The sequence below is a fragment of the Rhinolophus hipposideros genome, assembly GCF_964194185.1.
Source record: "Rhinolophus hipposideros genome assembly, chromosome: 14".
Taxonomy (NCBI): domain Eukaryota; kingdom Metazoa; phylum Chordata; class Mammalia; order Chiroptera; family Rhinolophidae; genus Rhinolophus; species Rhinolophus hipposideros.
The window spans coordinates 63722659-63748954 of record NC_138060.1 but is presented as its reverse complement, the minus strand read 5'-3'; the positions used below and the strand labels follow the sequence as shown (position 1 = coordinate 63748954).

Genomic DNA, 26296 nt, shown 5'->3' with positions numbered 1-26296 from the left:
CGCTAGCCTTTTGGGACACAAAGGGGATGGCGGTGGGGGAGGGCTACTTCTTGCCAAGAACAGAAGTTAGAAATGTTGTTTTGGACTCCCAAATTTCCCATAGAAATCGACTGAAGGGCCGGCTGGCCTCTGTTCTGTACCCTTGATCCTACAGGATAAACTTGGCCTGAATTAGTTTTAGGAACAGAGTCACCTAAAGAACAAATGACATTCTTTTAGGCAACAGATAAGATGACGCTACAGTTTCATTGAACACTGATTTGTCCGCTTGTCAAGTCCTGGGCACCGGACTAGGGACGGATTCAATGGGGAAGAATCAGATTATCTGCGTCACGGGTCACAGTCTGGTGGTGAAGACGAGGCAAGGGAACGAGCAGCTTTAGGACAGTGGCAGTGGGCACAGCTGGGCTGAGTGGGTGCTACACAGAGAAATGCTGGGGACCTGTAACCCAGACTTGGGGAGTCCGAGAGGGCTTCCTGGAGGTGGTGGCATCAAGCTGGAACTGTAAAGGACTGGGCATCCCCATGCCGGGAGCAGGGATGGCCTGTGCAAAGGCCCCGGGGGCCAGGCACACCGCACATTGGGGGATCTGGGAAAAGCTCCGTATGGCTAAAGTGTAGAGGGTAGTGGGGAGAGAACAGAGAGATGAGGAGGGAGAGGGTGGAGGCATTAGATCGGAAGCATCCTCGGAGATGTGAAGCAGAGAACGCTGCGGTCTGACTGGTGTTTCTGAAAGATCGTACTGCCCGTGCGTAGAGGGGGTAGAGGGGACAGATGGATTTGGAGAGATGACTAGGAAGGCTTTGTGGGGCCCAGCTGAGAAGTGATACTGGCTGAGATTTGGGAGGAGGCAGGAGTTAAACAGAATCAGAAGAGTCAAGAGACACAGTAAGGATTAAAATCAGTAAGAGTTCAGGCTCAGTTAGACTTCACTCACGTATTTGCTGAATATGCGGAGCACCTCCCATGTGCTGAGCGTCGCTGAGGGGAATGCGAGGTGTGCAAACAGGTCCCGGCCTGGGCAGGGCTAAGTGTGTCCTCGGCCGGCGGGCGGGGACAGCATGTGCAAAGGCCCTGTGGCCGGTCAGGAGAGAGGGACACCGGAGGGGCCTCCAGGCGTTGGAGAGGAGGCAGCATGGAGGAGGAGAAGCAGGCTGTGCAGGCAGGGGCGTGCTCCCTGCTGCTCTGACGTGCTCTGGGCACCCGGGAGCTGAATCCCACCAGCTGTTGCCATGAGATGCAGTCATGGAAAAGTCCCTGGAGACAGTAGAGTGGACGAGATGGCCGACGAGGTGTAGAAAGGTCAAGGGCATTACAGGCTCCGAGCCCACAGATGTGGAGGACCGGCACCTCCAGTTCTGTCCTCCAAGGAGGTCTCTGAGTTTGTGTTTGTAGTCCCACCTTTAAGCGTGGAAATCAAGTGTGCCTTTTCTTTACACATTGCTCAGGGAGCAGTTTCAGGGGACAGTGACCTGCTGCTGAGGCCTCCACAGCCTCCCATGCGCGAGTGTCTCACCGAGAGCCACCGTCTCTGCCGTGGCCAAGTCTCCCCAGGACCCCTCTGAGGGAGGCCCAGCGGCTGTCAGTGCTGGGGGAGGTGACAGGCGTCTAGTGACCGCTTTGTACTTTGCTGAGTGCTTTGTAACCATGACCTTACTGAACCTCAGGAGCAGCTGTCAAGGGAGCTGCTCTGTGACTCCCATTTTATAGACGGGATAGCGAGGCCTAGGGAAGTTAGGGAACTGGCCTGACATCCTCCAGCGAGAAGGTAGCCGAGCTGGGCTTGGACCCCTGGCCCTGTGCCGCTGGCGCCTCTGCGCCTGCCTGCCCTGGTCTGGGGTGAGGACCCGGGAGGGTGGTGACGTTTTGTTCTGCAAACAGAAGCAGCGTCTGCAGGAGAAATCAGTGCGCATTCACTACTCAGAGGCCTTTGAACGCCAGGGGAGCAAAAGTGCTGGGAGGCACTGCCCTGGTGGGGGCAGGAAGGAGGCTGCACTGTCTTCTGAGCCGGCCCCTGAGCCTGGCACAGGCCCCATTTCCAGGTGTTCGAGCAGAAGCCGCGACCTTCTGTAGGAGATGTGGGCAGGGGACGGGATTGCATGCTTTACAGGGTTCCTGCCAGTTACTCTGTGAGTCTATGTTTCTGGAAAAGCCATGATGCTCTGTGGTTGGGAGTCGAGTATAATTCCATGTAGTTCAGCTTTTTCTCGACAGGTGAATTAAGGGAGGGCCATTATTGTTCCTAAAGCAAAACATGTCGTCATGGATCACACAGGAGTTCATATGTTCTGATACCTAGTTGATGTTTTATACACGACATCCGTTTCTCTACTGATTTTAAATTTTGAAGCCCTAAAAACCTCCCAGAATTCCACTTCATCCTATTACAACCTAATGAAAACTGAGCAGTGAAGGCCTGCCAGCCCCTGAACAGGCACTTTTCCTGTGCTGTGTCATCTGTTTGCTACAACAGCCCCTGGCAGTGAGGATTAGCCCCGTGTTACAGATGAGAAATGGAAGCAGGTGGGCTGGGGGGGGGGGGGCTGATAGACAACAGGTAACGTCTGCGTTTTAACGCGTGTTCCGGGATCAGGGTTGATGACAAGCTCCGCTGAGAGCCACGTGGACCTGGGATATGACCCTGGCCTTCCTGCTTGTTAATTACACATGACTCAGGTGTCTTCCCCTCTCTGTGCCTCGGTTTCCCCAGCAGTGAAATGGGACTAACGGCCGTGCCTGCCTCGTGCTGTGCCCATGTGGATTCAGTCAGATAATGTTGGCAAAGCCCTCAGCACAGCGGTGGGCATGACAATGCTCGGTGGCTGTTCTCCGTCGTTATTATTAGAAACACTCATAATGCAGGACCATGCTGGAGAAACCCAGCATCCACACGTCTGTCCCAGTTACCAGCTGCAGGCAACGCTGGGGACTTCCCACTTGCTCATTCCCGAGCACTGAGTTGGGTCCGCATCTTTCATTTAGGGCCTGGCACCTTTCAGCCAGGTAACCAGGTGGCGAGGAGAGTTCAGAAAACACGGTCACTCTGCGCTGTCCTGGCCTAGTCTCCGTGGAGGCAAAAACGCTCATTCAAAGGTCAAGCCCAAGCGAGGTGGTCGCGCTGGACAAGCCCTCTTGGCCAAGCACATGTCTGCTCTCCTCCCACCAGCAGCTCTCCAGCGTCCTCCTGGGAGCCCGGTGTGCACATACGAGTTGGGTCTGACCCCAAATTTGAACAGAACTTGTTTTCCAATAACCAGCCTGAAAAGTACGCTGGCTTCCTGCCCCTTTCTGCTAAGGCTTTGAAATACACGCACATAAGGGTGATGGGAATGGCCCTGGATGGTTTTCGTTTGTGCAGCTTTTTGGGTGTTGTTTAAAGCATTGGTTTGCCTTGAGGCATAGAATGTCCACTTAGGAAGCAGTGACCTGACAGTAAGTAAACTTGGACCTGGAAAGTGGCACTTGGCACGTGCCCTCTGCACATTCTATGTGCGTCCTTCCCCAGTGTCTCAAGAGGCTGGGACTTTGCTTTAAGCGTGTGTGTTTTCAGTGCTGTCAGGTTCACGTTCAGTGAACTCTTTGTCTCCCCTGCAATATCTGGGTTGTGTCAGGGTAAACCCATTTTTCCTTACCCTTCTCACACGCAGTGAACTGCAGTTCTTTACTGGGCTGTGTTCAGAGCCTGGCACTCCTGCTAAGGCAGGAGAGTGCTTCCAGAACCTCCATGCTGCCTGTGCTGCATACTACTTCCGGAAAGACAGCTTGGCACCCAGAAAGCAATCTCAGGAGTGAATCCTTTCCACGCCATTGCAGCTCTTATGCTCTGCTGCCTGGATGGTTTCTGGCAGGGCAACTTGGGTGAAGAGATGAGTAGCGATGCTTCGGGGAGTCTGGGTTTGCAGGAGAGCTCTGGGAAGACCTGGGTTACCCGGCACGTCTACGCTGCAGGTGCCTGCAGGAATGGTGCGGCGTTACCTGCAGCTTCCCACGGAACTGAGCCTGTTTCCAGTGTCAGTTTAGCTTTTCATAATTGGCTTCCAATCCTGAGTCAGGTTGATATTAATATTTTTGTTGGTGTGTGTGCGTAACGATTGCTGGTATGTGGAGAGAGGTCCTGGAACCTACCAGCCTTTTCTAGGGCTGCCCCTAACTAGCTCTGTGCACTCCTGACTCAGGTTCTTACCCCCCTGAGCCTTACTATTCTTACTTGCTTCGGGAAGAGTTTGAACGAGGGCTAAGGGCCTTTCTCCCTCCACACGTGTGTCTTGGTGAGAAGGATGAGAAGGAAAGACATTGAGACAGCACTTGGGAAGAGCGTGGTCCAGTTTGGGGGATTCTTAAAAGGCTGCCAGGGCCTGATGGTATTTGTTACTAGGTTTCCTTTGACGAAGTTCACATTGCTGCTTTCGAGCTCAGGGGGGCCCCCCTCTCTTCCGGACACACACCTCCAGACCCAGATGTTTCCTTCTGACTTCACAGTTGAACATGTTAGTGTTTCATAAGTCAGACTTTCCTACTCCTAATGGCTGCAGATTCTGGGCACGCGTCCTGCCGTCTTTATATCGTGTTTAATACGAGGGTCCTCAACTAGCAGGACGGGATTTGGGTGTGGTTGTTAGAAACAAGTGTCATTGTGCTTGGAATAGCCTGAAAGTCAGTAATATGTGGGGGGAGCTGTGGCTGCATATGTCCTCGCTTGGCTCATTTAATTGCCTGCCTGTCACACTCATTGAAATTTGACTTTCAAGTAGGGCGCTTTGGAAAATTGAGCTGAGCTAAGCTAAGCCAACTCTCAGTGACTTTTTTTCCCCTCTTCTGAGCATTTCTTTCCTCCTAATAACGTTGCATATTTTACTTTGTCTAGGATTTTCGAGAAAGATGTCTGACAAGATGTCTAGTTTCCTACATATTGGAGACATTTGTTCTCTGTATGCAGAGGGATCGACAAATGGATTTATTAGCACCTTGGGGTAAGAACACCTGATTTCTTGTACGGCTGGATTTAAGACCTCAAAACATCAGCTGAAAAACTGATTTTTCTAAGATAAGCATGTTACCCTTTTACTTGGCTTTTCTAGGGGCGATTGGAATCATGAATACCAAATCCCGTGTTAATTCAGAATTTGTTATTTTCTTCCTTCATTTGGAAGGGGGAAAGTGCTAAGCATATGGGATAAAATTTAAGATTAATATCTGCAGACCCAAGGAAGTGCTTCTGAGCTTCACAAGAGCTCTGCCGTCAAAGGGTGACTTGCTTGTATTATAGGCCAGGACCAGTCTCTCCAGCGCTTATCTGTCTTTGAAGTGGAAATTTCCTACTTGAAATTGCACTTGAAAGTTACAAATGGCACAAAGTTCTGTAAATCAGGTTTTTGCTCTTCCGTGCTTTCTTAAATTTTTATCCACCTTTTAACGGTATAAATATATTCCATAATGTGCTCATTTGATTATCTTCTCCCTTCTCCTCCTATTGTCTAGAAGAGAAAATGAGAAGTGCAATAGCTCCAAAGGCAGAGAGAAGCAAAGAATCAAGGTGGTTAACCTCAGAATGTCAGGCATGGGCTGTATTGTCCTGGTGGAGAAAGGAGTGTTGGGCCCTGGGTGGCATTATTGGATTTGGCAGCAGCTGGTCTCAGATAAATGGGGCAAGGCAGGCCGGCAGCTTCGCCAGGCCCCTCCTTCTCACAGCAGCCAGACCGTCCTGTTGGCCATCGTGTTACTTAAAGCATGCTTGTTCTCTGGAATTGGTGCAGAATGAGTATATCTGCAAGCTGGCATTCAGGTGACTCCAGCCTGAAGGAGCAAATAATATCAGATCCAAAATTATAGCTCAATGGGACCTCGCTGTGGAACAATTTCGTTTTCAAAAGTTGTCCGATAGAAGTCATCCACGACTGCCTGCTCCCCAAATCCAGTGACTGTTTGTCCCCCGTATCTTTTTCTAACCTCCCACCCTTCGCAATTGACTGTTTGGCTTTTGGCCAAGCAGCTTCCTGCTACTTGTCCCCTGCTTGTGCCTTGCCTTTGCTCCTCTTGGCCAACTCCTTCCCTGTCCCATCGCTCTCAGGAGACTCCTGCATCCTCCTGCTCTTTTCCAGAAAGACAGTCGGCAGTGGGCACAACTGGGCGCCCCCAGTACTGTCTGTGCTGTACAAACATCACCCTTTGGGCCCCCAAACAGGCCTGGCAGTGAGCACTGTCGTATCGCTGCTCAAGGCGAAACCTCTGGGCATCAGAGAGGTGTGGTCACCTGCCCAAGGTTTCACAGCCACGAAGACTCAGGACTCCAAGAGCAGTGCGCTATCAGTGCCCATAGCCCGTCCCCAGCTTTCCTGCCCACCCTCGGCCCTGTCTGCCCACCCTCGGCCCTGTCTGCCCACACCTCTGACCTGGGCGCCCTGTTAATCCTCAGCCTCACCTGAGGCCTCCCCTTCCCTCTGTGGCCCTGGTTCTGAGAGTGGGGTGAGTGCCCTCGCAGCCGCCCAGCCTCACTCCCGGTCTGTTGCCAAGCCCCCTGCCAGCCCCTGAAATCTTGGTGCCTTCTTTCCCCTACGTCCTCTTTTTCTAGAAGATTCATTCTTAGAATACCTATGAGGCATAAATCCTTTATAAGAGAGAGTCTTCCTCAAATATTACAAATTAGTGGTCAGGTCCCCCCCTTTTTCCTTTACGTGAGGTGGCTCCTTCTTGGATTTGGGGCTCTAATACTTCCTTCAGATGAGTACTTTCTTCCCTTGGCTCCCTGCACATAAAATTTGAGGATAACCGGTGTAAAAATAGATTTGGAAAATTCCGTTTGACCATCTTTTTCCTTTTACTGTTTTTCACATTTATGGAGCACCAGTTGTGGGTGATGATGAGTGACCCCAGTTTTGGTGGAACACGGCCCCAGCTCCCTAGCCCTGTCCTTTTCTACAGGTGCCGTTCCCTCCCCAGGGCTTCACTGACGCGCTGAGCTGAGAACTCGAGTGTGGTGCTCAGGCAGCGTCCGGTGGGCTCCTGGGTCACGGCCTCAGTAGGCCAGGGGATGGTGGGGGCCTGGAATCCACGTAGTCTAGAAACAGTCTGAGGAACGTCTCCGTACTCGAGAAGCCTGGAGCCCTGGGGGGTGAAGTGGCAGAGTCCCCACCGTGCTGCTGCTAGGTGGCAGCGTGCCAGCTCCAGTTCCTTTGTCTTCTCACCGCAACTGGGGCCCTTTCTCCTACCCCTTCCTTCCTCCTCATTGGAGAACTTGATGACTAAGGAACCTGGCCCTGCACTGGGTTCCAGGCACCCCTGCCCCTCCTGAGCCTTCCTGTGGTACGGCAGATCTGGTGACATTACCGTGTCGGCACTCTAGGGGCTGAGTGCGGCATGGTGTGTGCACGTTCTGCTCTTGATTTGTGCAGAAAAACTTGGGCCACGGACCAGGCTGCCCTCTCGGGGACCCAGAGACGTCTGTGTTAGCCTGGTCAGGAAGGTCTTGAACTGCTGGGGCATTGCATAATTCTGGGCTGGTTACTTATTGCTGGTTTTTGGCACTTTCCCCACTGGTTGCTTTTAATGCTCTGAAGACCTTCTTTCCATGCACTGGCACTTGGCGTTCCCTCTGCCTGCAGGGCTCCCCTCTCCTGCCTCCTCCCACCTCGCTGTCAACTTCCGGTAGATCCAACGCGACCTCTTCTGCCTGCAGCCTCTCCAGGGGCCTCAGTTAGTTCCTGGCTGTGTTCTGTTCTTCTTTCTCTTGAAGCCCTTTGGTTATATCCTCCTGTCAGTTTACTTTTGTGGCTCCCCTCAGGGCACGGGCCTGGCTCTTGTTCACCCTCACGCCGGCCCGACACAGAGTGGGCCCCTCACTACCATTCACTGAGTGCATTGCCCCTCGCTATGCCTGCCTACTTGGGCACTGTTGCATGCCACACTCAGACCTGTCGTGGATGTGGGGGAATGGGCCGCAGAAAACAGTAGTTCAGGGTAGCCATTGCAGGAGCGGGACCCAGGGCTGTGGGATTCGGCCTAGGTTCCTTCATAGACCGAATAGTGGAAACTGCCCCCTGGCAGGAGAACATGGCAGGCGAAGCTTTGCCCAGGAAGAGCCCTGGCTGTTTGATTTTGGCCTAGTGCTTAGGGTTTTCTTTTCTTAGACTTGTCTTCATGGTGTGTTTACCTTTGTCAGGCTGGTTGATGATCGTTGTGTTGTGCAGCCAGAAGCCGGAGACCTCAACAATCCACCCAAGAAATTCAGAGGTAAGTTGGTGACCTTCCTGGAGTGGGCAGCCTGCCTCGCTTGAAAATTCATGACATGTTGCTCTGTGTGGTTTTTTTTTCCTTTCCTTTTTTGTAGGTTTATTTACTTACGTATTTTTTTAAAGTATGATTTCAATTCCGAGCTTTATGACCTCTTGAAAATGCTGAAGTTCAGTGTCAGGATTGGAATGACCTTTATTAGGCCCTTAATTGGTCTATTGCATACATGTTGTAAGTGCTAATTCAGTTTAACACCTTACATGTGTGCAGCTATGTTTCTAACCAAGTAGTTATTCGTGGATCTCGTCACAGGAAACATATGTTAGTTCAGCAGATTTTACTGCCCCTTTCGGGGCTCTGATATTCTCCGATGCCTCAGCCTGGAGCGCGTTCTTTGTTGCACTTTCTTTTTGAGGAAAAGACACAGGACAGCCTTCCTACCAGTGTGGCGGCCTTTCTAGGCCTCTTGCATTTGGGGTTGTCTTTGGAAGGCACCTGAGTTAATTCCAGGAGATGTTTAAAGTATGGGTGGTATCTTACAATGTGATAAGCAGTTCATTTTTCGTGGTGGTGGTGGTGGTGGTGCTGGTGGTCCGTAGTTCTCGGCTCTGGCTGCGGTGTGGAATTTTCTGGAGAGATTTTAACCAGATGTTCAGGGCCCCACTCCAGACCAGCCAGGTGAGTCTCTGGAGGTGGGGGCTGAGCACTGGTATTTTTCAGGCTTCCCCAGTGATTCGTGTACAGCTGGGGCTGAGGGTTCTGACTGGGTTCTGTATTTGACTAACACCTCTGCCCCACAGGCCTCCAACCTTGCCATTCTCAAATCGTATCATTTGAGTTATAAGTTCGTACGGTTAAGTGGCTTAGCAACTGACTTTTGGATACAAGCTAAAGAAATGAGAATAAAATAGCAGACGTTCAAGTGGAGAGAAGCCATTTGGAAGACGGTGTTGAGTTGCTTCCAGTGTGCGTGATGCCATCAGCAGAGTGTTTTCACCTGGGGGGGCTGTTTAAAAACCCCTGTTGACATGGCCTGTGTGACAGGAACCTTGAGGCAGCTGTTACTTCTGCGGCCTCTTTTTCCTCAGCGCCTCCTCCGCATCTGCTTCCACAACAGAGACCTGAGATCAGGGGAAATGAAAGCTCTGGGCCAGTGAGCGTCGTCCAGTCGCTCGCAGAATGAACTCCCTGAAGAGCAGAGCGTGCCTCAGTGTCTCTTAACAGGGCCTTGGGGCCAGGCATGGTGCTAAGGGCCGTGCGTGCATTTTTAGCTCGTGGAGGCGTCTGCCCACCCTGCGAGGCGGTGCAAACCCTGCAAGGTGGAGGCTAAGGAACTTGTCTGGGGTCACAGCTGGTAATGGGCGACAGAAATCGCCTTGGGACTTTCAGAACTACCGGTGTCTGAGTCCACCCCCAGGTAGTCTGATTTAATTGGACGTTGGGAGTTTTGACATCTCCCCAGGTAAGACTTTTGCAGCCCAGGTTCAGAACCACTGCTCATACCGTGTTTCCCCAAAAATAACACCAGGACTTACATTAATTTTTGATCCAAAAGATGCATTAGGGCGTATTTTCAGGGGATGTCTTACTTTTTCATGTACAACAATCTCCATTTATTCAAATGCAGTCATGTCATCTTCTGGAACATTGTCATAATGTACAAAATGCGTCCGTCTGGCTGACAATCTTAACTGGGGCTTATTTTCAGGGAAACGCAGCAGTGCCTGGGCTGTAAATTACTGGCCTTGTTACTTTGGGGTGAGTGGATTCAAGTGCGGCTTTTGGGACTCCGTGGTGGGATGGGAGTCAGAGGAGCTCAGAACTCATGCTCCACACAAGCCTTGGGAGTCGGGAGGGGAACCTGGGGAAGATGTTAGTACCTGTCAAAGGGAAGTGGCCACTTGAGTGCAGAGATAGAACATTAAAATAAACAGGAGCATCCCCGGGGGGAGTCAGAGGAGATACGCTTTCCTGGCACGAGGGTGAAAGTGTCTGGTGCTTAGAGGTGTGTCTGGTGGGTGATTTGAAGGGACTGTTTTCAGATAAAAGCAACAGTCTGATAGAGGTCATTGGGAAAGAGCCAAAGTCCATTTATGGCCTGGTCTGGGTCTAAGGGTGGTCACGTGACAGAGACTTGCTTCGTTGACTGCCTTTCTCCATAAAATAATAATAAAGGCTGCTAGGTGGTGAGGTGCTTAGAACTGGTGAGAATCTGGTTCAAACCAGCTTGCCTGCGGGCCTTGGAATGTAGGGCAGAATTGCCTCCATTCCTTGTGTAAACCGAGGCCATGGACCACAGGGAGGGGCCTGGGCAGCTCTCTTGGCAAGCTGCAGCCCGGGCGCAGTGAGTTCCCGTCCACCTTGGAGCCGGGGCAGTGAGGAGCCACACATTTCCCAGAGCATCCCTGCGGTTCTGGTGTAGTGCTCTTTAAGCATTTTCTTTTTCTCTAAAATGAAGAAAAAGATCTCTTTTGGAAGGGATGACTGCCTTTCCAAATGCAAGTGTATTTTGAAGTTGAAGTCGTTTCAATGTTTAGAAATTGTGCAGAGGGCAGCTGGGCAGTTTGGAGGCCTTTCAGTGCATTCCCTCGCTGCGCCCTTGCACCCTGCAGGGTCACAAACACGTAAAGCGAGGTGCTGGCAAGCAGACGCACGCAATGATGGGAGTCCTTATCTGAGCAATCAGCAGAGCAGCAATCAGTCCTTTGGGTTTCTGTGGCTTCCATCGTTCCCTTGCCAAGTTATTTCTTAAACTCGATTGAGAACCGTCACCACCTGTTCTTAAGTAAATGGGAACAAAAGGCCTACGTAGGCAATACTTGCGGTATCCTCTGACTGTCTGGGTTTGTACTTTGAGCTCCTCTTGCAACCTGCCACCCTAGTGGCGAATAACATGGGCCCTGGGATCAGGCTTCCAGGGTTCCAACCCACATTCCACTGAGTCTTAGCTTTATGACACGTGACAAATGGCTTAACCTCTGTGGACCTTGGTTTTCTCATCTGTAAAATGGAAGATGGTAACAGTTCTACTTGATACAGCTATAGTGAGGATGAAATGTGTGTTTTGAATCGAGTGCCACGGCAAGCCTTGTTATCTTGTTATCTTGTGATTTCCACAAGCTTGACTCATAAATGGTGGCAGAAGGGCAAGGAACTATATGTGACCCCTTTAATGATGTGACAAGCATCTTATATTGTTCCTTTTTTTGTCTTCAAATGCCATTGTGGGTAGGAGTGTGCACACGGGGCCCAGCTGTGAGGCCCAGTGTGCCCGTACACACGCTGAGCGACGTGATGGATGCTGAGTTTTTCCAAGATTGTTTCCTTGCCTGTCACATGGGGGAAATCATTCCTTCCCTCTAAAGGTAATAGGATTGAAGATAATGTGGGTAAAGAGCAAGCAGAATACTTGGTGCTCGAGACTTGCTCCGTGACTGCCAGCTATTACTTTTCACAGTAGATGCAGAGGACGTAAACTATTGAACACACTTCCTTTTTTCTGATGGTAAAATGACGTTTCCAAGTGCACTGGTTTCTCTGTAATTCCCTTGACTATATCTCCAGTCTCTGACTTCATCTGTAGGAGGAAAGATTGGCTGCACGTCTGTTTCACATAAGCCACATCTTTTTCATTGTCTGGATGGATTTTCGACAGTGTCTCTGTCCTCTAGGTGAGAAGAGCTGAGAGGTAGAACAATTCAGTTGCTTTTGTCCTTTTGATAATGTGGTACCATTTTGAAGCAGCAGCTGATGGAAAGGAGGCAGAGTCTCTTTTCCCCCTGATCTGTGTTGGCTCTGCCCAAATCTTGAAAGCATAGGGAAGGCAAACAAACATCTGATTGAAACCGGGATTAGGAACTTTGTGATTTGTGAATTCTGTTCTCTTTATTATCTTTTCCTCTTCCACTCCCACCCATCCCTTCCGCCTACTAAATACATGGTATCTTCTACAAAGAAAAAGTGGAAACAGCCATCCAGCCTCCATTCCAATCCCAGAATCTCCGCTATTGTAAATATAACCTCCGGGTTGTTGGAGTAGAAACAAGGCCTGGGGCTTCGGGGGAACCAAACAGGCTTTGGTGTTGAGCACAGCATGTTCTGGGCAAGCTCCTCTTGCAGGCTGGGCCGGGGGTCACGTTCTTGCCTCAAAACCTGGTCTTTTCCATTCGGTTCAAGAGGCAGATCTTGGCCCCCAGTTCTTGGTCCTGGACAAGTGCTGCCATGCCACTGTCACCAAAGCCTGAGAGGTGGTTAACTTTGGAGGAACTCCTTAATTTCAGAAGAAAAGCCACTTGACGGGAAACTCACAGTTTGAGATGAGGAGAAGTTTGGGCCGGAAGGAAGGCACATGGTGACATCATTCGGTGAGCTAGGGAGGAGGCTGGAGGTCAGCTGAGTGTGTGGATGGTCTTTGTATCATCCTTGAGCCCATGTTTGCCCCAATCAAGTTCATTTCCAGCACAGGAATCCACTAAGCTGTTGTGAAAATGAGTGTTCAGCTCAAGAAGCATTGAGGCCCTACTGGGCCCCAGCTGCTGGCCTTGGTGATGGGGTGGGGAGACAAGAGGCCTTAGACGCAGTGCCCTTTGCCTTCAGGGGTCCTGGGCTTTCCCCGAGAAGCAGACCCACGTCGTAAATAACAAGCCAACATTAACAACATTTCCTCTGCGCAAAGCTCTGCCCATGGATGAGCTCGTGGAACCCGTGGAACCTACCTGTGAGGTGCCGGCGTCCGTGCTCCCATCGTGCACGTGAGGAGATGGAGGCCCCAAGAAACTGAGTAATTTGCCCGTAGTGTTAAATATCACTTCTTAGAATGATTAATAGTCATTCCACAGACATTTATCGGCCGCCTGTCATGCACCAGCCACTTATACTCCAGGGAGGAAGGAAAGATACAACATTCTCAAGGAAGTCACTCCCCATACACAGTAAAAGTCATTAAGGAGCTTGTTTAGAGACCTTGTGGTCCACAGGCAGCTGTTTATATGCAGGTAGAAGTGGAGCAGGTGACCTGTCTTCCCCCCAGGTGTAAAGGTGGCCCCTACAATCGAGCAGTTGGCTGGGCCGAGCTGGTAAGGACACTTCATGGCTGTTGTCTCCTTGAGCTTGGAAACACCCCCTCAGCCCAGGTGCGTCTGTTTTGTGCCCGGTGCCAGTTTGGCTGACAAGGGTTGAGCCTGTGGCCCCGAGTCACATGACTTGTGAGTGTCCGAGTCAGGCTGGAACTCTCTGCAAAGACCCGGGGCAACTGCTTCCCCGCGCCTGCCCACGGACTCTTCTCCACACGAAGTACAAGGTTCCTTCAAGCCGTGGCTCCTGTCACCTCCAGCCTCTAAATGAGAATGGGCCGTGTTGTTACGGCTGTGCTGTCTGCTGAAGCTCTTCCTAGCTGTGATTTTGGACCATTTAAAGGAGGAGGAAAGCCACATGGGAAGATGCCAGCCTTTGGACGCTTAGGACTGAGCACGTTTAGCCACTGCCAGGACGAGCTGTGGGGCTGCCTTGTGCTGGCTGCAGTGTGACTGAAGCCCTGTTTACAGTGCAAATGAGGGTCCGCTCTGGGGCAGGGTAACCTGGCTTCTTGGCTCCTCCAGAGTGAAACGTCAGCTAAAGACTCCTGCTTAGAACTGACAGCCTGGCATCGGGGTCTCAGGGTGACCCTGGGTGAAGGCTGTGCTGCTTGGCTGTGGCAAACCACTCCTGGACCTAAAACATGGCCATGAATTTGAGGATCGGGCTTGAGGCCTTTTTATTTTTTTCTGGAAATTTCTTTCCTCGATCCTGGGGTGCTTGCACTAGGTCAGCCCACCTCCTGGAGAGCTTATGGATTGAGTAGGATGGCTGGGTTCAGAGAGAGAAACAAGGGTTTCACATCCCATGCAAATTGTTTGTGAACTGGCCTCAAACCTCCCAGCAGCTTTGAAGGGGCCTCAAATAAGAAGGGCGTTTTTCCTGATCAGGTAACAAGAAGTATTTGAGTGCCGGCAGCCTACTGACCTGCCCATCGTCTTGCCTGCAAGTTAGGCTGGGCCACGGCCTGGTTCTTAGTCGATACAGGGAAGCTGCTGATGCTGGACAAAGAGCACTCACTATGTGACATGACAGCCAGGCTCTGCCACCAACTGCTCTGATGCCGTGGGGATGGAGGTAGGGCGGTCATGGCATTTCTCCAGGCCTCAGCTTTCCCGTCTGTTTAATGGGTTAGGTGAAATGACTTCCGTGATTTCTTCCAGCTTGAAACTATGTGATCAGTGCCAGAAACAGGACGGTTCTCATGGTGCAAGAAGGACTGGCCTCAGGAGCCTGTGCTGTCCAGGGCTAGGTTTCCGTTTCTTTGGGATTGAAGGCCTTCTTTGTCAAGATAAGACAGATGGCTGGAAACTGCCAGGCCTTACTCTGAGGCCAGGTGGGGACACAGCCAGGATATTGGGTCCCAAAGGTTATTGGGACTGGGGTGGCTGTCACCATCTCACTGGTTCAGTTTTCTTTCAAGCCACCCTCATTGCACACTGTCTTAATTGTTGCTAAGCAACATTATTTCTTCTTGTTGTTTCTTTTTGACAAGGTATGCAAGGAATGAACCCATATCTTACTTAGTCTTGAAAACCCCCCTGCAAAGGGGAAGGCCTACCTTAAATTTTGTTTGTTCTCTGGATCCTAATCCACGACTGGCCTTTGCAGTGAGGGTACAAAGCTTAGTTTCTGCCCTTCTTGTGAAATAAGGCAGAAAAACCAGTCTATTTAAGGCACTTGTCAAGTACGAGCCTTGAGGCGAGTTGGAGGTTTTGTGTGTGCACTCAGCTGCTTTGTAGGAATGTCTCTGGCAACTTGTACTGTATTCACAAACAATTCAAATTTAATGAAAAGATTAGGAGGTTTGTTATAATCCTCATTTCAGATTTAGCAGCTTTTCTCCACCTTGTACCAGCAGACTCCGTTGGACGAGAGCAGCGCTGTAATTTACAGCAGCTCCCCGGGGCGCAAAGAAAGCTCACAGCGCGCGCATTGCAGTCACAGGTGGGGCCTGCTGCCTGATTGTGTGGCAGTCCCACACGCTGCTGCAGGCTTCTGCCCACCTACTCAAAGCTTCGAGACGCTGGTTTGCAGGCCCCGGGCACCCCATGCCCGGCACAGAGAGCCAATGCTAACTGGCACTGCACAGCTTCCTTTTTGAGTACCTGCGCCACTGCGGCTTTCTCCAAGGAGAGCAAATTGACTCGAACCCCGAGCTCTGTAAGGGGGTCACATGTCATATGCTCCAGGTTCTCCTGAAAGCGGGATGCCGCAGTTGGCTAAGGACTTTTTCTTCCGGCAAAGGCTTTTGTAATCCTGTCTTCAGAGAGTTGATGAAGATGCCTGGTGAAGCACTGAAGCCTCTGGTAACTTTCTTTCTTGACAGATGAGGGAATGAGAGAGATCTGGGGAGTCCCCTGGGGTCAAAGAGCCATTCTGTGTTAAAATTGGGATTTTACCCCCCTTCCCCCCCCCACACTGTCTTTTAGGCTGCTGTGTTTGGACCATGGATTAAAAAAATTTTTATCACATCATCCTTTGTAGTTAATGATAATCTGTTTTCTGTAAATGCAAATAATAGTGAATACCTTGTGGGATACTTACAGACATTAGTTAATCTATTACTTTAATTGCATAGTTTACATACGTTGATTTTTTTAATGCTCATAACCTCTCTGCAAGGCAGCTGCAGTGCTACCGAGCTTCCCTTCTTTTATAGATGAGGAGACTGACACACAAGATGTTGGGGTTCGGGCCAGGGTCCCATAGACGTGGCAGAGCCAGGATTGGAACCCAGGCAGTCTGACATCAGAAACGTCCGTTTAATACCTACCCTAAATTGCCTGTAAAAGGAGACTGGCCTTAACGTACTCTTTAATTACTGGATTTCTTCATCGGTTTCCTCCTGTATTACCCCCAAATATGTCATTCTGAGATGTGTTGACACAGGAGCACATGTCTGTAATCTAGAGACACATGCCACCTGCCCCCTCACAACCTCGAGGACACTTGACCATGGCTGTCGCTGTCTTCCATCTGGTCAGCTCGAGGGACCAAATCTCAGCCTGCACTCCCGGCCGAGTGCCGTCATGCTGGGCCTCAGGTAACAGCTGGGTGAAAAGGAATTAGTGTGTTTTCTAAAATGGTTTTCACTGTTCCCAGTTCTAGCAGTGTTTTTTCGGGGATGACAGTTCAGGTCAACTGACAGTTGATTTTTTTTTTCCCCCCATGGATGCCTTATGCTGTCCTCTAATCTCTCTCCAAACGACCTGCGTCGGGTACTTCTGAGAAGATTTCTTACAGCTCACCTGTCGCCTCCCTGGACAGTGGACTGGCCTCATCCACGGAGGGTGGCTTCTCCTTGACCTGCCGTGTTTGCTCTTTTTTCTCTCTCTTGCCTATACCATGTTTCCCTAAACATAAGACCGGGTATTCTATTAATTTTTGCTCCAAAAGACGCATTAGGGCATATTTTCAGCGCATGTCTTATTTTTTTCATGTACAACAATCTACATTTATTCAAATGCAGTCATGTCATCTTTTGGAACACCGTCATAACGTACGAAATGTGTCCATCTGACTGACAATGTGTCCATCTGGCTTAACGGGGGCTTATTTTCGGGGAAACATGGTAGTTTTGGGACTCATTTCATAGGTGATCATGAAAAACAAGTACTTATAAGTGCCGTCCTCTGGTGGCGTGCCTTCTGGCAGGTCCTGGCCTGCGTTTCTTCTTGGTCACCGCTGCACCTCTGTGCTGCGGGTGGCGTGATCCCGCCATTTTCAGTCGGGCACCCTGAACCCACAGCGCGTCAGTAACCGTGCTGGACCTGGAATTCGAACCCGCGTCTGGAGGGCTACAAAGTCTCTACTCACCCGCTCTAGTGGATGAATGGAGTTACGCTGCTCAGGAAACCACGGAAGCCCTTTACCACGTTTCTGCTTTTAAGAGGCCCATTGTTCAGTGGGAATAAAGCTAAAGGAGGGGCAACGAGCAGGATGGTCTAAAACAATTCGTTTCGCACTGAACCAATCATCGCGAGAACAACACACACACATTAGACCCAGCGGAGCAGCATTTCTCTCCACAGTGGCTGCTGGGGCCGTCCCCGGTGTCGCTTTCCCCCCCTTGCCTCCTTTGTGAGTCCCCTCCAGCCCGCCATTCACTGCGGCGTGGAATCGGTGCAGATCCGAAGATGTCATGGGGCTGCCTGGAGCCCTCAGGATCCCCCAGCTGTACTTAGAATAAAGGACATTCTTGGGGGGTTCGCAGGGTCACCCTGCTTACCTCTCAGTCCCACTGCGGTCCCCACGCCAGGTTCCCTGCTCTCGCCAGACCGATGCGTTGCCTCCTGGCAGCCAGTGTCCTTGCCATAATGCTGGCCCTTTGCGTGTCCCCTTTCTTCTCTGAAATGATGCCCTGCTCTATCGTTCCTCCGGGAACCCTGACTGCCTAACACCCATTCATCCAGCAAGCCTCAGACACCCCTCTGGGACAGCCATGCTGACCCCTGGTGGGCAGGAAAGCTGCCCCCACTTTGCACAGGCTCAAACTGGCATGTCACCTGGGACACATCAATTAACCCCTCAGTGCCCTCGTCTCCTCCCCTTGACAATGGGAAGATTATTGGACGTGCCTCACAGCGTTTTCTCGTGAGAACCAAAGGAGCCAATCGTGTTCAGCACCGAAAGGCTGCCGAGCCGCCCTGAGGGCCATGAGGCTGTGTGCTGTCGTGCTGCTTTTTGACTTCGCTCTTGCCCCGCTCCCTTAGCGGGAGCTCCGAAACGCCTGTGTCACGGCCTAAGCGCGGCTCTTAGCTGTAGAGTAAATGAGAAGACACCCCTGCGGCACCACTTCTGGAAGGTGAATGCACGGGAGACTGTGAAAGAGCCAGGTCTGACTCAGGCGGCCTGAGGTCAGGCCTGGGAACCCGCATTCCTGGGAAGCTGCTGTGCTGGGCAAGGCTGGAAGGAGCTGCTGACAGTTGTCCTCGCTTTTCTCAGGCTCTCATTCAGACGAGGGATATCTTGAGCCCAGAAAAACAGAATTAAGGCCAGTGGATGACAATGAGCAGAGACAGAGTTTTAGGTTTCAGGAGCTTGCTCCTGAAGACTGAGTGCTGAGGCCTTGCTCTGGGAAGAGGCCTCCTTCAGATTACTGAGTTTCCCCTCATCCAAGGGCACTGACCATTTGTCAGGGGTCCTGGAGGGGAAGTGCTCTGGGATGGAAGTGAGGCAGGTGACCCCATCTGACTCGAAGTGTGTGTTTTCCTACCAAAGGACCCAGCCGTTCCTCCTGGTTTTACTTCCTGGGGACACCTTGTGGTTGGGGTGCTGGGCGAGCCAGCAGCTGGGGAGACAGTAGCTCCCTTCCCCCAACCAGCAGCTCCCAGGGACCCACTGTGTCCAGGCCAATTGGTAGAGAACCTCTCAAAGCCGTGAAGTGTTTGAAAAGGTGAACAAGTATAAAAATAAAAGCAAAAAGAACGACCCTGCTGACACTGGTTCTGATGAGGAGGTGAGATGTGCCGGAGGCCGCGGAGGGCTGCAGGTGGGGACGCTGGCGGTGCAGGTGACGCGTTCAGGCCCTGCTCCACCTCTGAGTAGCTGTGTGCCCACGACCACAGGCAGGTGAACCTCTAACGTGGTCTCTCCACCTGGTAACTGTAGTTCATAAAGGTATGGGGTGGGGGATAGGATTGTTTTCGGCTGAGATGGCGCGTAATGGTGCAGTTAGCGACGTGCCTGGCACCGCATATGGTAGCTGCGTGGCTGTTGTCAGCGGATTTGCCATTAGCGTCTTCCAGGATGTCTCTTAGGAAGACCCAACACGGCCCTTGCCATCTGGTAAAACACTGATGTGTCTGTCTTAAAGCTTCAGCGTGACGCTGGCTTTCATCTTCTGAATTCCTGAGTGTTATTGAGTGCCCCTCACGAAGAGGGAGCGCTGGGCTCTGTGGCCTCTCGAAGAGACGCCATCGGGCTCGTCTCTGGTCAGGTCCTGATGGGACCTTTGCTCAGATGGAAATCCCGCCTGACATCCCACCTCATGGGTCGAGTTACCACTTCCCCGGAAGCTGCGTTTACCCCCCTCGGCAGGCATTCCAGCCACTTGACAGAAGGACACTGGCAGTCTGTCTGCGGCTTTCTGAAAGCCCCTCCTCCCACTGTGTTTGGTGAGTGTGGACGGTTCCTGCCAGAGGGACCTTCAGAGGGACGTCCTGTACCTGACTGTGAGGACAGAGCTCCCGGGAGAAGGATGTGCAGGAACTGCTTCCTCAGGGGTCCTGGCCACGCAGGAGCCACCGGTCCCCAAGGTGACCAGCCAGCATGGCTCCCGTGGAAATCCAGAGTCACACGTGTGGCCCGGGGCACTGGTTCGGGGAGGTACCTGGAAAGTGGCCACAGGTGTGGGGAGAAGAGGTTCCTTCCGACTGTCAATCTGTTTCCCTTTACAGAGCAGTAGCCGGAGGTTAGTGCAGAAAAACTCCAATTTGAGCAGTTGCAATAATTGAGAAAACTAAGTGGGGCAGTTATTCCCCTTATTGAGATTTAAATGTTCCTTTTTGCATCTGGTATCTTTCCGGGTACATGTGAGTTCCAAGTTGGGTGCTACCGAAGTCATGCTTTGTGCTGCTAAAATTGTATGTGTCTAAAAATGTCACCAGGGATGATACTTGTCCACAAGCTCGACTTTGTTGCCAGTGTTTGTGATGGAGTTTTGCTGCCCTCCCCTAACCCGTCCCAGACGCAGGGCTCTCAGCTACGGGCAGAAACAGACCCAGCACAGGTTGGGCCGTCAAGTGCAGGCCTCTCGCTTGAGAACTTTGCTTCAGTCTTTCGACAGAGAACACTGGGGTTTTGTTGCCATAGTTTCAGTGAAAAAATTTGACCTTAGCTACAATAATACAGTTAGAAAGAACTAGCTAATCGGTTTTCTAAAATTAGTGTTCTCTACGTAGTACATAAACCAGTAGGAACAGGGTATGTAATTAAATATTATACAGGGATATAAAGCCCAAGGGAATGTGGTTCCTTGATCTGAGCAGGGGGACAAAGGAACCTGTAACCGTCCTTTACTGGCCTCTTGTAAGCTAGAACTTTGTGTGTTTTTTCACGTTAGCATTGATTTATTTTCAGATCTGTCAGGAATTAATATAGAAAGCTTGTTGAGAGAGCAAAACAGAACAGTCGGCCTTAGTTCCAGTTGCCCCTACAGGGTCCAGAGAAACCAGGTAAATGGGAAAACGACACTGGGCTGAATTCTGACAAGCATGCTTGTTGGTGATCTCGTTGCCTCTTGGTGAGAAGGAGGGGCATTTGAAAACTTATTTCCTGTCTGAAATCTGGGCATTTTTGAGCAAGTAGGTTCTAGACTCTTGTTCCTCTGAATATGTGATTAAGGGCCAGCACTTGGTGGGTCTCATCCCGACATTTGAGACCAGCCCTGGTCTATTTCTCTCAACCCCAACCTCCATTTGGCATTGAGCGCTGATTTGGCCCGGCAATGATCTGTATGCAGGAGTGGATTATGTAAAACGTGGCATCTCTGGTCACTTACCTCTTAAGGTCCCTGCAATAGCTCATCTTTTTGGTGATGGCTGAAATGTTGCCAATATTGTGTCAACCTGGACAGCTGTGGTACCATTTCTACAGCGAAGTAGGTTTCAGGTTTTGCGGTTCCAGGACATGTATTCAAGTCCCTAGTTGACATTCATGTCTCCTTTTGTCACCACTTGCCGGGGACCTGCCAAGGGGCAGCTGAGTTCATTTCTTTGCCAGGTTTATTATGGACTGGAAATGTTGCAGGGTTTCTGGGACTCCCGTATTAGTGACATCTTGATAAATTTTCTCTCTCAATTTCATTTTCATGATTTCAGCTGTTCTTCTTTTACCTGAAAACAATTCTTTAATAGAATTTGAAGTGTGGGATGTATTGAAGGGAATATAAACTTTTCCATTTGAATTTTTTCTCCACTTTGCATGTTTCTATATTGGCATCTGAACCATTGCAATGGAAAATATGTCCTTGGCAAGACGTGCAGAAGCATAGTCACAGAGGTCACTGGATTGTGCAAGCGTCTTGACGGTTTACAAGGTCATCTACCTGGTCCCAGGCCTTAAGGAATTTGCAGTCTGGCGAGGAGAGATGAGGGAGAACGACTTGGAGGATTTTTCTCAGAGAACGTTGAATCCCAGACATATTTCTCTTCCCCCGATGGTCCCAGCAGGTCACTGTGCCCACATAATTTGAATTCATCTTAACAATAGCTTAAGAGAAACGCAGTTAGAGAGCTTGTTCGAAAAGTGCGGCATGCCAGGCTTTGCTGCCCAGATGTTTTCAGGCCCTGCATCAGTGTGGACAGTGGAGTTGAGGATAGTTAGCAAATGTCACTGAAGAGGTTGGATGTGACAGTTGGTGGGTGAAATGGTGAACTCGTCAGGAACTCCTGATTCCGTCTGGGAGTTTCCAGAAGGAACTAGCTCCAACCAAAAGGGGGTTTTCCTGGCTCAAACCGTCCTGGCTGAACAACTGAATTGCATGAAGGCTCAGTGGGTCAGGTACTGAGACCTCAGCGGCCCGTGTCCACCTCTTGTCTCTTCTTCTCTCTGCACATCTGCTGCTTTGGGTTCTTGTCCTGTTCTCATCTAGTTTGGGCGCCAGAGTTCTATTGTGCTCTTCAGATGAGTGTGCAGCATTCCCTATTTTCAGTCCTGTGGGGAGTTGATGTTGCTTTGATGTTATCTGCTCCTCACTGTTTTGTGGCCCCAGTGAGTAAAGCATTCTGGCCATTTGTCTCCTTTATGGCATGATTAACTACTGATTCAATTATTTTAAAATGTCTTTAAAGGCTATTTCTTCTTGGGTCAGTTTTGTAAGTTGCACTTCTCTAGACATTTACTAGTGTCATCCAAGTTTTCAAACCTATAATATCCTCTTATTTTGTTAATCCCTGAAGTGTCTGGTTTGATCCCTGTGGTTGTTTTGAAAATACCCTTCCCCCATCTGCCGTGATGTCCACTTTGTAATCCCAGAAGCAGTGACTGTGTTCCCTTATTTGGTGAACGGGACTTTACAGGTGTGATGGAGTTCAGGACCTTGAGATGAGAACCCCTGGATTTCCAGGTGTGCTGATGTGATCACAGGGCTCCTTCGCGGAGGGAGGCAGGACTAGAGCACGGAGAAGGAGGTGTGAGGATGGAAGCAGTTTGGGGTGATGCGGCTGGGAGCCAAGGAGAGCAGGAAGCTGGAAGGGGCAGGAAATGCTTCGCCCAGAAGGAATGCAGCCCTGCCCTCATTTTAGATTTCTGTTGCTTTAAGCCACCACCTTTCTGGTCATTTGTTACACTATCAAAAGGATTGCTGTAATAATTGCCCTAATATAATTTATTGGTGTGTTCCTTTTTCTGGATAAGTATTGGACACATGGTTTTCTGTCTTACTAGTCTTCAAAGAAATTTTGGCTTTATTGATTCTATCGTAGGTTGGTTTTGAAGTTCATTAGTCTTGGCCTTTTATTATTTTCTTCTGTCTTTGTTGAATTTGTTCTTCTCTTCCTTTACTGCTCTATTAACTCCAAATTTTGAGCCTTTCCCAAACTGTAAGCATCTAACGCAATCAATTCCCTTTACGTGTTACTTTCATTGCATCCTATGTATTTTGACATTTAGTATTTTTATTCTTACTGAGTTCTAAATACTTTCTTACATCTATGATTTCTAATGTCTATAAGTTATTTAGAAGTGCCTCATATTTCCAATTGTATGGGGGATTTCTAGTTCTCCCCTTTTCAAAAACTGGGTTTTGACTTAGTTGTCTGTCAGATAAAATGATCTGTATCACGTCAGTCCTTTAAACCTGGAACGTCTTGTATTGGCTTGGCATGTGCCCCGTTTTTACACATGGCCCACTGTGCTTGAAAGAATACGCTTGAAAGAATTTTCTAGCCTGGGGTGCAATGTCCTGTATATAAGCTCATTAGTTTTGTTTGTTTGTTTGTTTGTTGTTTGTTTTTTTGTCTGTTTGACTTATCAATTGTTAAAAGACATTTTTTTGGCATTCTAAAACCGTTCTATATCCTGACTATGGTAGTTGTTATTATAATACAGGTATATCTCATGGAAGTGTATACCAAAGAAAAAGTGAATTATACTATATGTAAAAGTGTTTAAAGGATTAAAAATTTCCCACTATGACAGTGGATTTGCAATGTTGCCTTGTAGTTTTTAAGTTCTAATTTTCCTGAAGTTACGCTAATAAAGGGCTAACACTTGTAAAGTTGTTTTAACCTCCTGGTAAACTAAACATGCTAATCATCATGTAGGGAACATTTTTATCTGTTTTATGATTTGAAGTCTTTTTCCTGTTACTACCATCCCCACACCACAATTGTTTTAATTAGTATTTATTTGGTATAACTTTTTCTGTATTTTAACTTTTAAATTATCTGCCATTATGTTTTACAGATGTCTCATGAACTGCATGTAGATAGATTTATAGAACTATTCTGACGATCTTTGTCTATTAATTGGAATGTTTAGTTCATATACATTTGTTGTAATTACTGTTGGTTTTAGACATACACTCTGCTTTTCTTTGTCACCTCAAGCATTTTTTGGTATTATTTTTCTTAAGTTTCATTGAAGGTTTTTTTTTGTTGTTGTTCTCCATTCCATTTATTCCCTCTAGTAGCTCGAGGGTTATACTTTATATTTATTACAGCAATTACCCCAGATATTTTAATGTGTGCATTTAATTAACCCTATGCCTGCAACTCTCATTATTCTCTGCTATAATAACTCGTACAAGGGTTGTAGGATGTTTTCATTCCTTCACCGTCTCTCAGCATGTGCCCGTTGTTCATGACCTTAGTAGTTTACTTTTTATTTAAACTTACATATAGATATGGTTTTGTTTATAGTCTCATTCTTTTAATTGACTTATGTATTAGTAAGTGTTTACCAGATCTTCTATCTGGGATAATTGTCTTTCTGCCACCCATCCTGTAGAAAAGAAGGGTCTGTTCGTGGTAAATTCTTTTATTTTGTCTGAAAATACTCAGTTGAATTTGTCTGAACATTTCGCTTTGATTCTCAAGTGATAATTTTGCTTGGTATAGAATTGTAGGTGGATGGGTGTTTCTCCCAGCAGCACGGTTTTCTGGGTTCCAGTTTTGCTGTTCAACTTGACAGAGACTTTGCATTTGTCGCTCTGCTTGACTTTGGGATTTTGTCGCTGCTTTTGACTTTCTGCACTTTTATTGGCGTGAGTCCAGGTGTTGGGTGGTTTTCATTTTTCCTGCATATTTGTTAGATTTAGAATCGAGGTTGTGTTTTGCTAAGAATCGTGGACCTTTCTGAGCCATGATGTATGGGGTTACTCCCTTACCCAGTCGGTCTGCTTTCTTCTGGAACTTCAGACTCTTCATCTTTTCCATCTTTGCTCTCTAGGCTGCACGCGGATAATTTCTTCTGATCTATCTTTGTTTACTAATTCTGTTCTATTCTAAACTGCTCTTCTTTGAGAGTTTAAGTTCAATTATCTGTTTCATTTTTAAAAGTTCTATTTGGTCATTCTCATTCCTCCGTATTTTCAAGCCTCTTTTACTTCATGTTGCATAAAAACCATTGTTTTAAAACATTCTATCTCTAAAAATTTTGTAGGTGAAATTTCTGCAGATCTTATTCTATTTTCTGTACGGACTGGAATACAGTACCTGAATACAGTACTGGAATACAATACCTGTACTGACTGGTTCTAAAAAAAATGGCATCTTATTTTGCTGTGTGTTTTGTGATTTTGACAATCAGCTTCTATTTCCTGGAATTTCATATGTGGGAATTCTTTGAGGCCTGGGGTAAAGCTATGTTCCTCCCAAGAAAATTTTCCTTCTGCCAATTGCCTGAAGTGCCACAACTCAGCACTTCTTAAATCAAATTGTCTGCCTAAAGTTTTCTTTAATTTTTGTTTTATTTGTTTTCTGCTGAAAGGATTTCCCACATCGTGTGCATCTGGGTGACAAACCAGTACGAGGAGGGCCCACTTGTGGTGATGAATTATAGGAGACTTTTCTATACCCAGCACCAATAGACAGATAGACAAGTGACCCTTCCCATTTTTCAGGGCGGGTTTGTTTGTTATTCACCATTGCTTTGAATGTAACTCTTTGAGTGTAACTCTTTATGCAAGATTTTTATGCAAGATTTTCCTGGAAGACTTTGACCTTGAGTCAGCTCAAAGCTGTATCTCCTGTACCCGGCACAGGTTTCAAAAATAGAAGCTTAAGGTCACTAGGTTTTCCAGATAACCACAGGGTGGATGCTGGTTTTTAGGACTGGCTTAACTCTCAGGGTCTTTTTTTTGCTTCAGTATTGGACTTCCTACTAGCCAACAACTTCAGCAGGTAGTTTTGAAATGTGTTTTAATATTTCATCGAACTTTTTAGTGTGTTTTCATTGAGGGGCTCATTCAGGTTATCTAGTCTAGTTTGTCATTCTATAAGAAAGGAAAGTCCACACTTTTCTATTTTTTTGTCTCACTGCAAACTGTCATTTTCTATGTGATGGAAAACATGGCTGCCAATAGCTCCTAACGTTTATAATTTTATAGCTTTAATCATTGGAGAGAGGCTGATTTCTGTTGCTTTAATATTCAGAAATTCCAAGAAAAGGACTCTGGTTGAGTTTGGGTCAGATTTTTTTCTCTGGATCGATTAACTTAAATTGAGGGATAAGGGTTACCTGTATTAAAATGGAAGCTCCCAAGAAAACTATTTGGGCTAGAATCAGTTCCTAAAAAAAGAGGTAATGGGCATACAATCCAGGTGTCCACTGTAGAGGTAATCAGGGAATAGGGAATAATGCTTGCATGTGGTAGGAATGATTTTGATTACAAGTAAGAAAAGCACCTAACGGTGGCTTAAAACATAGGACGTTTGTTTACTTAATTAGAATCCAGCGATAGATAGTACCAGGTATAGTGAAGGACTCTAAAGCCCAATCTTTTGTTCTACATCATCATTGTATGAACTTTTCTTTTCATGGGTTTGTCAC

The 26296-nt window shown here is 48.5% G+C and overlaps 1 protein-coding gene across 7 annotated transcripts in view; it reads left to right on the top strand.

Annotated features, from left to right (window-relative positions):
• The window catches only part of ITPR1 (inositol 1,4,5-trisphosphate receptor type 1), a 295575-nt gene that overhangs the window by 16900 nt on the left and 252379 nt on the right, over positions 1 to 26296 (top strand). For 6 of the 7 annotated variants that reach the window (XM_081071377.1, XM_081071373.1, XM_081071375.1 and 3 more), the window contains exons 3-4: positions 4866 to 4971; positions 8157 to 8227. The exons of the other annotated variant lie outside the window; for it this stretch is intronic. In XM_081071377.1, coding sequence (XP_080927503.1) covers positions 4880 to 4971; positions 8157 to 8227 — 163 coding nt within the window. In that variant the 5' untranslated portion in view covers positions 4866 to 4879. The remainder of the gene's footprint in view (positions 1 to 4865; positions 4972 to 8156; positions 8228 to 26296) is intronic. 7 annotated transcript variants of the gene reach the window in all.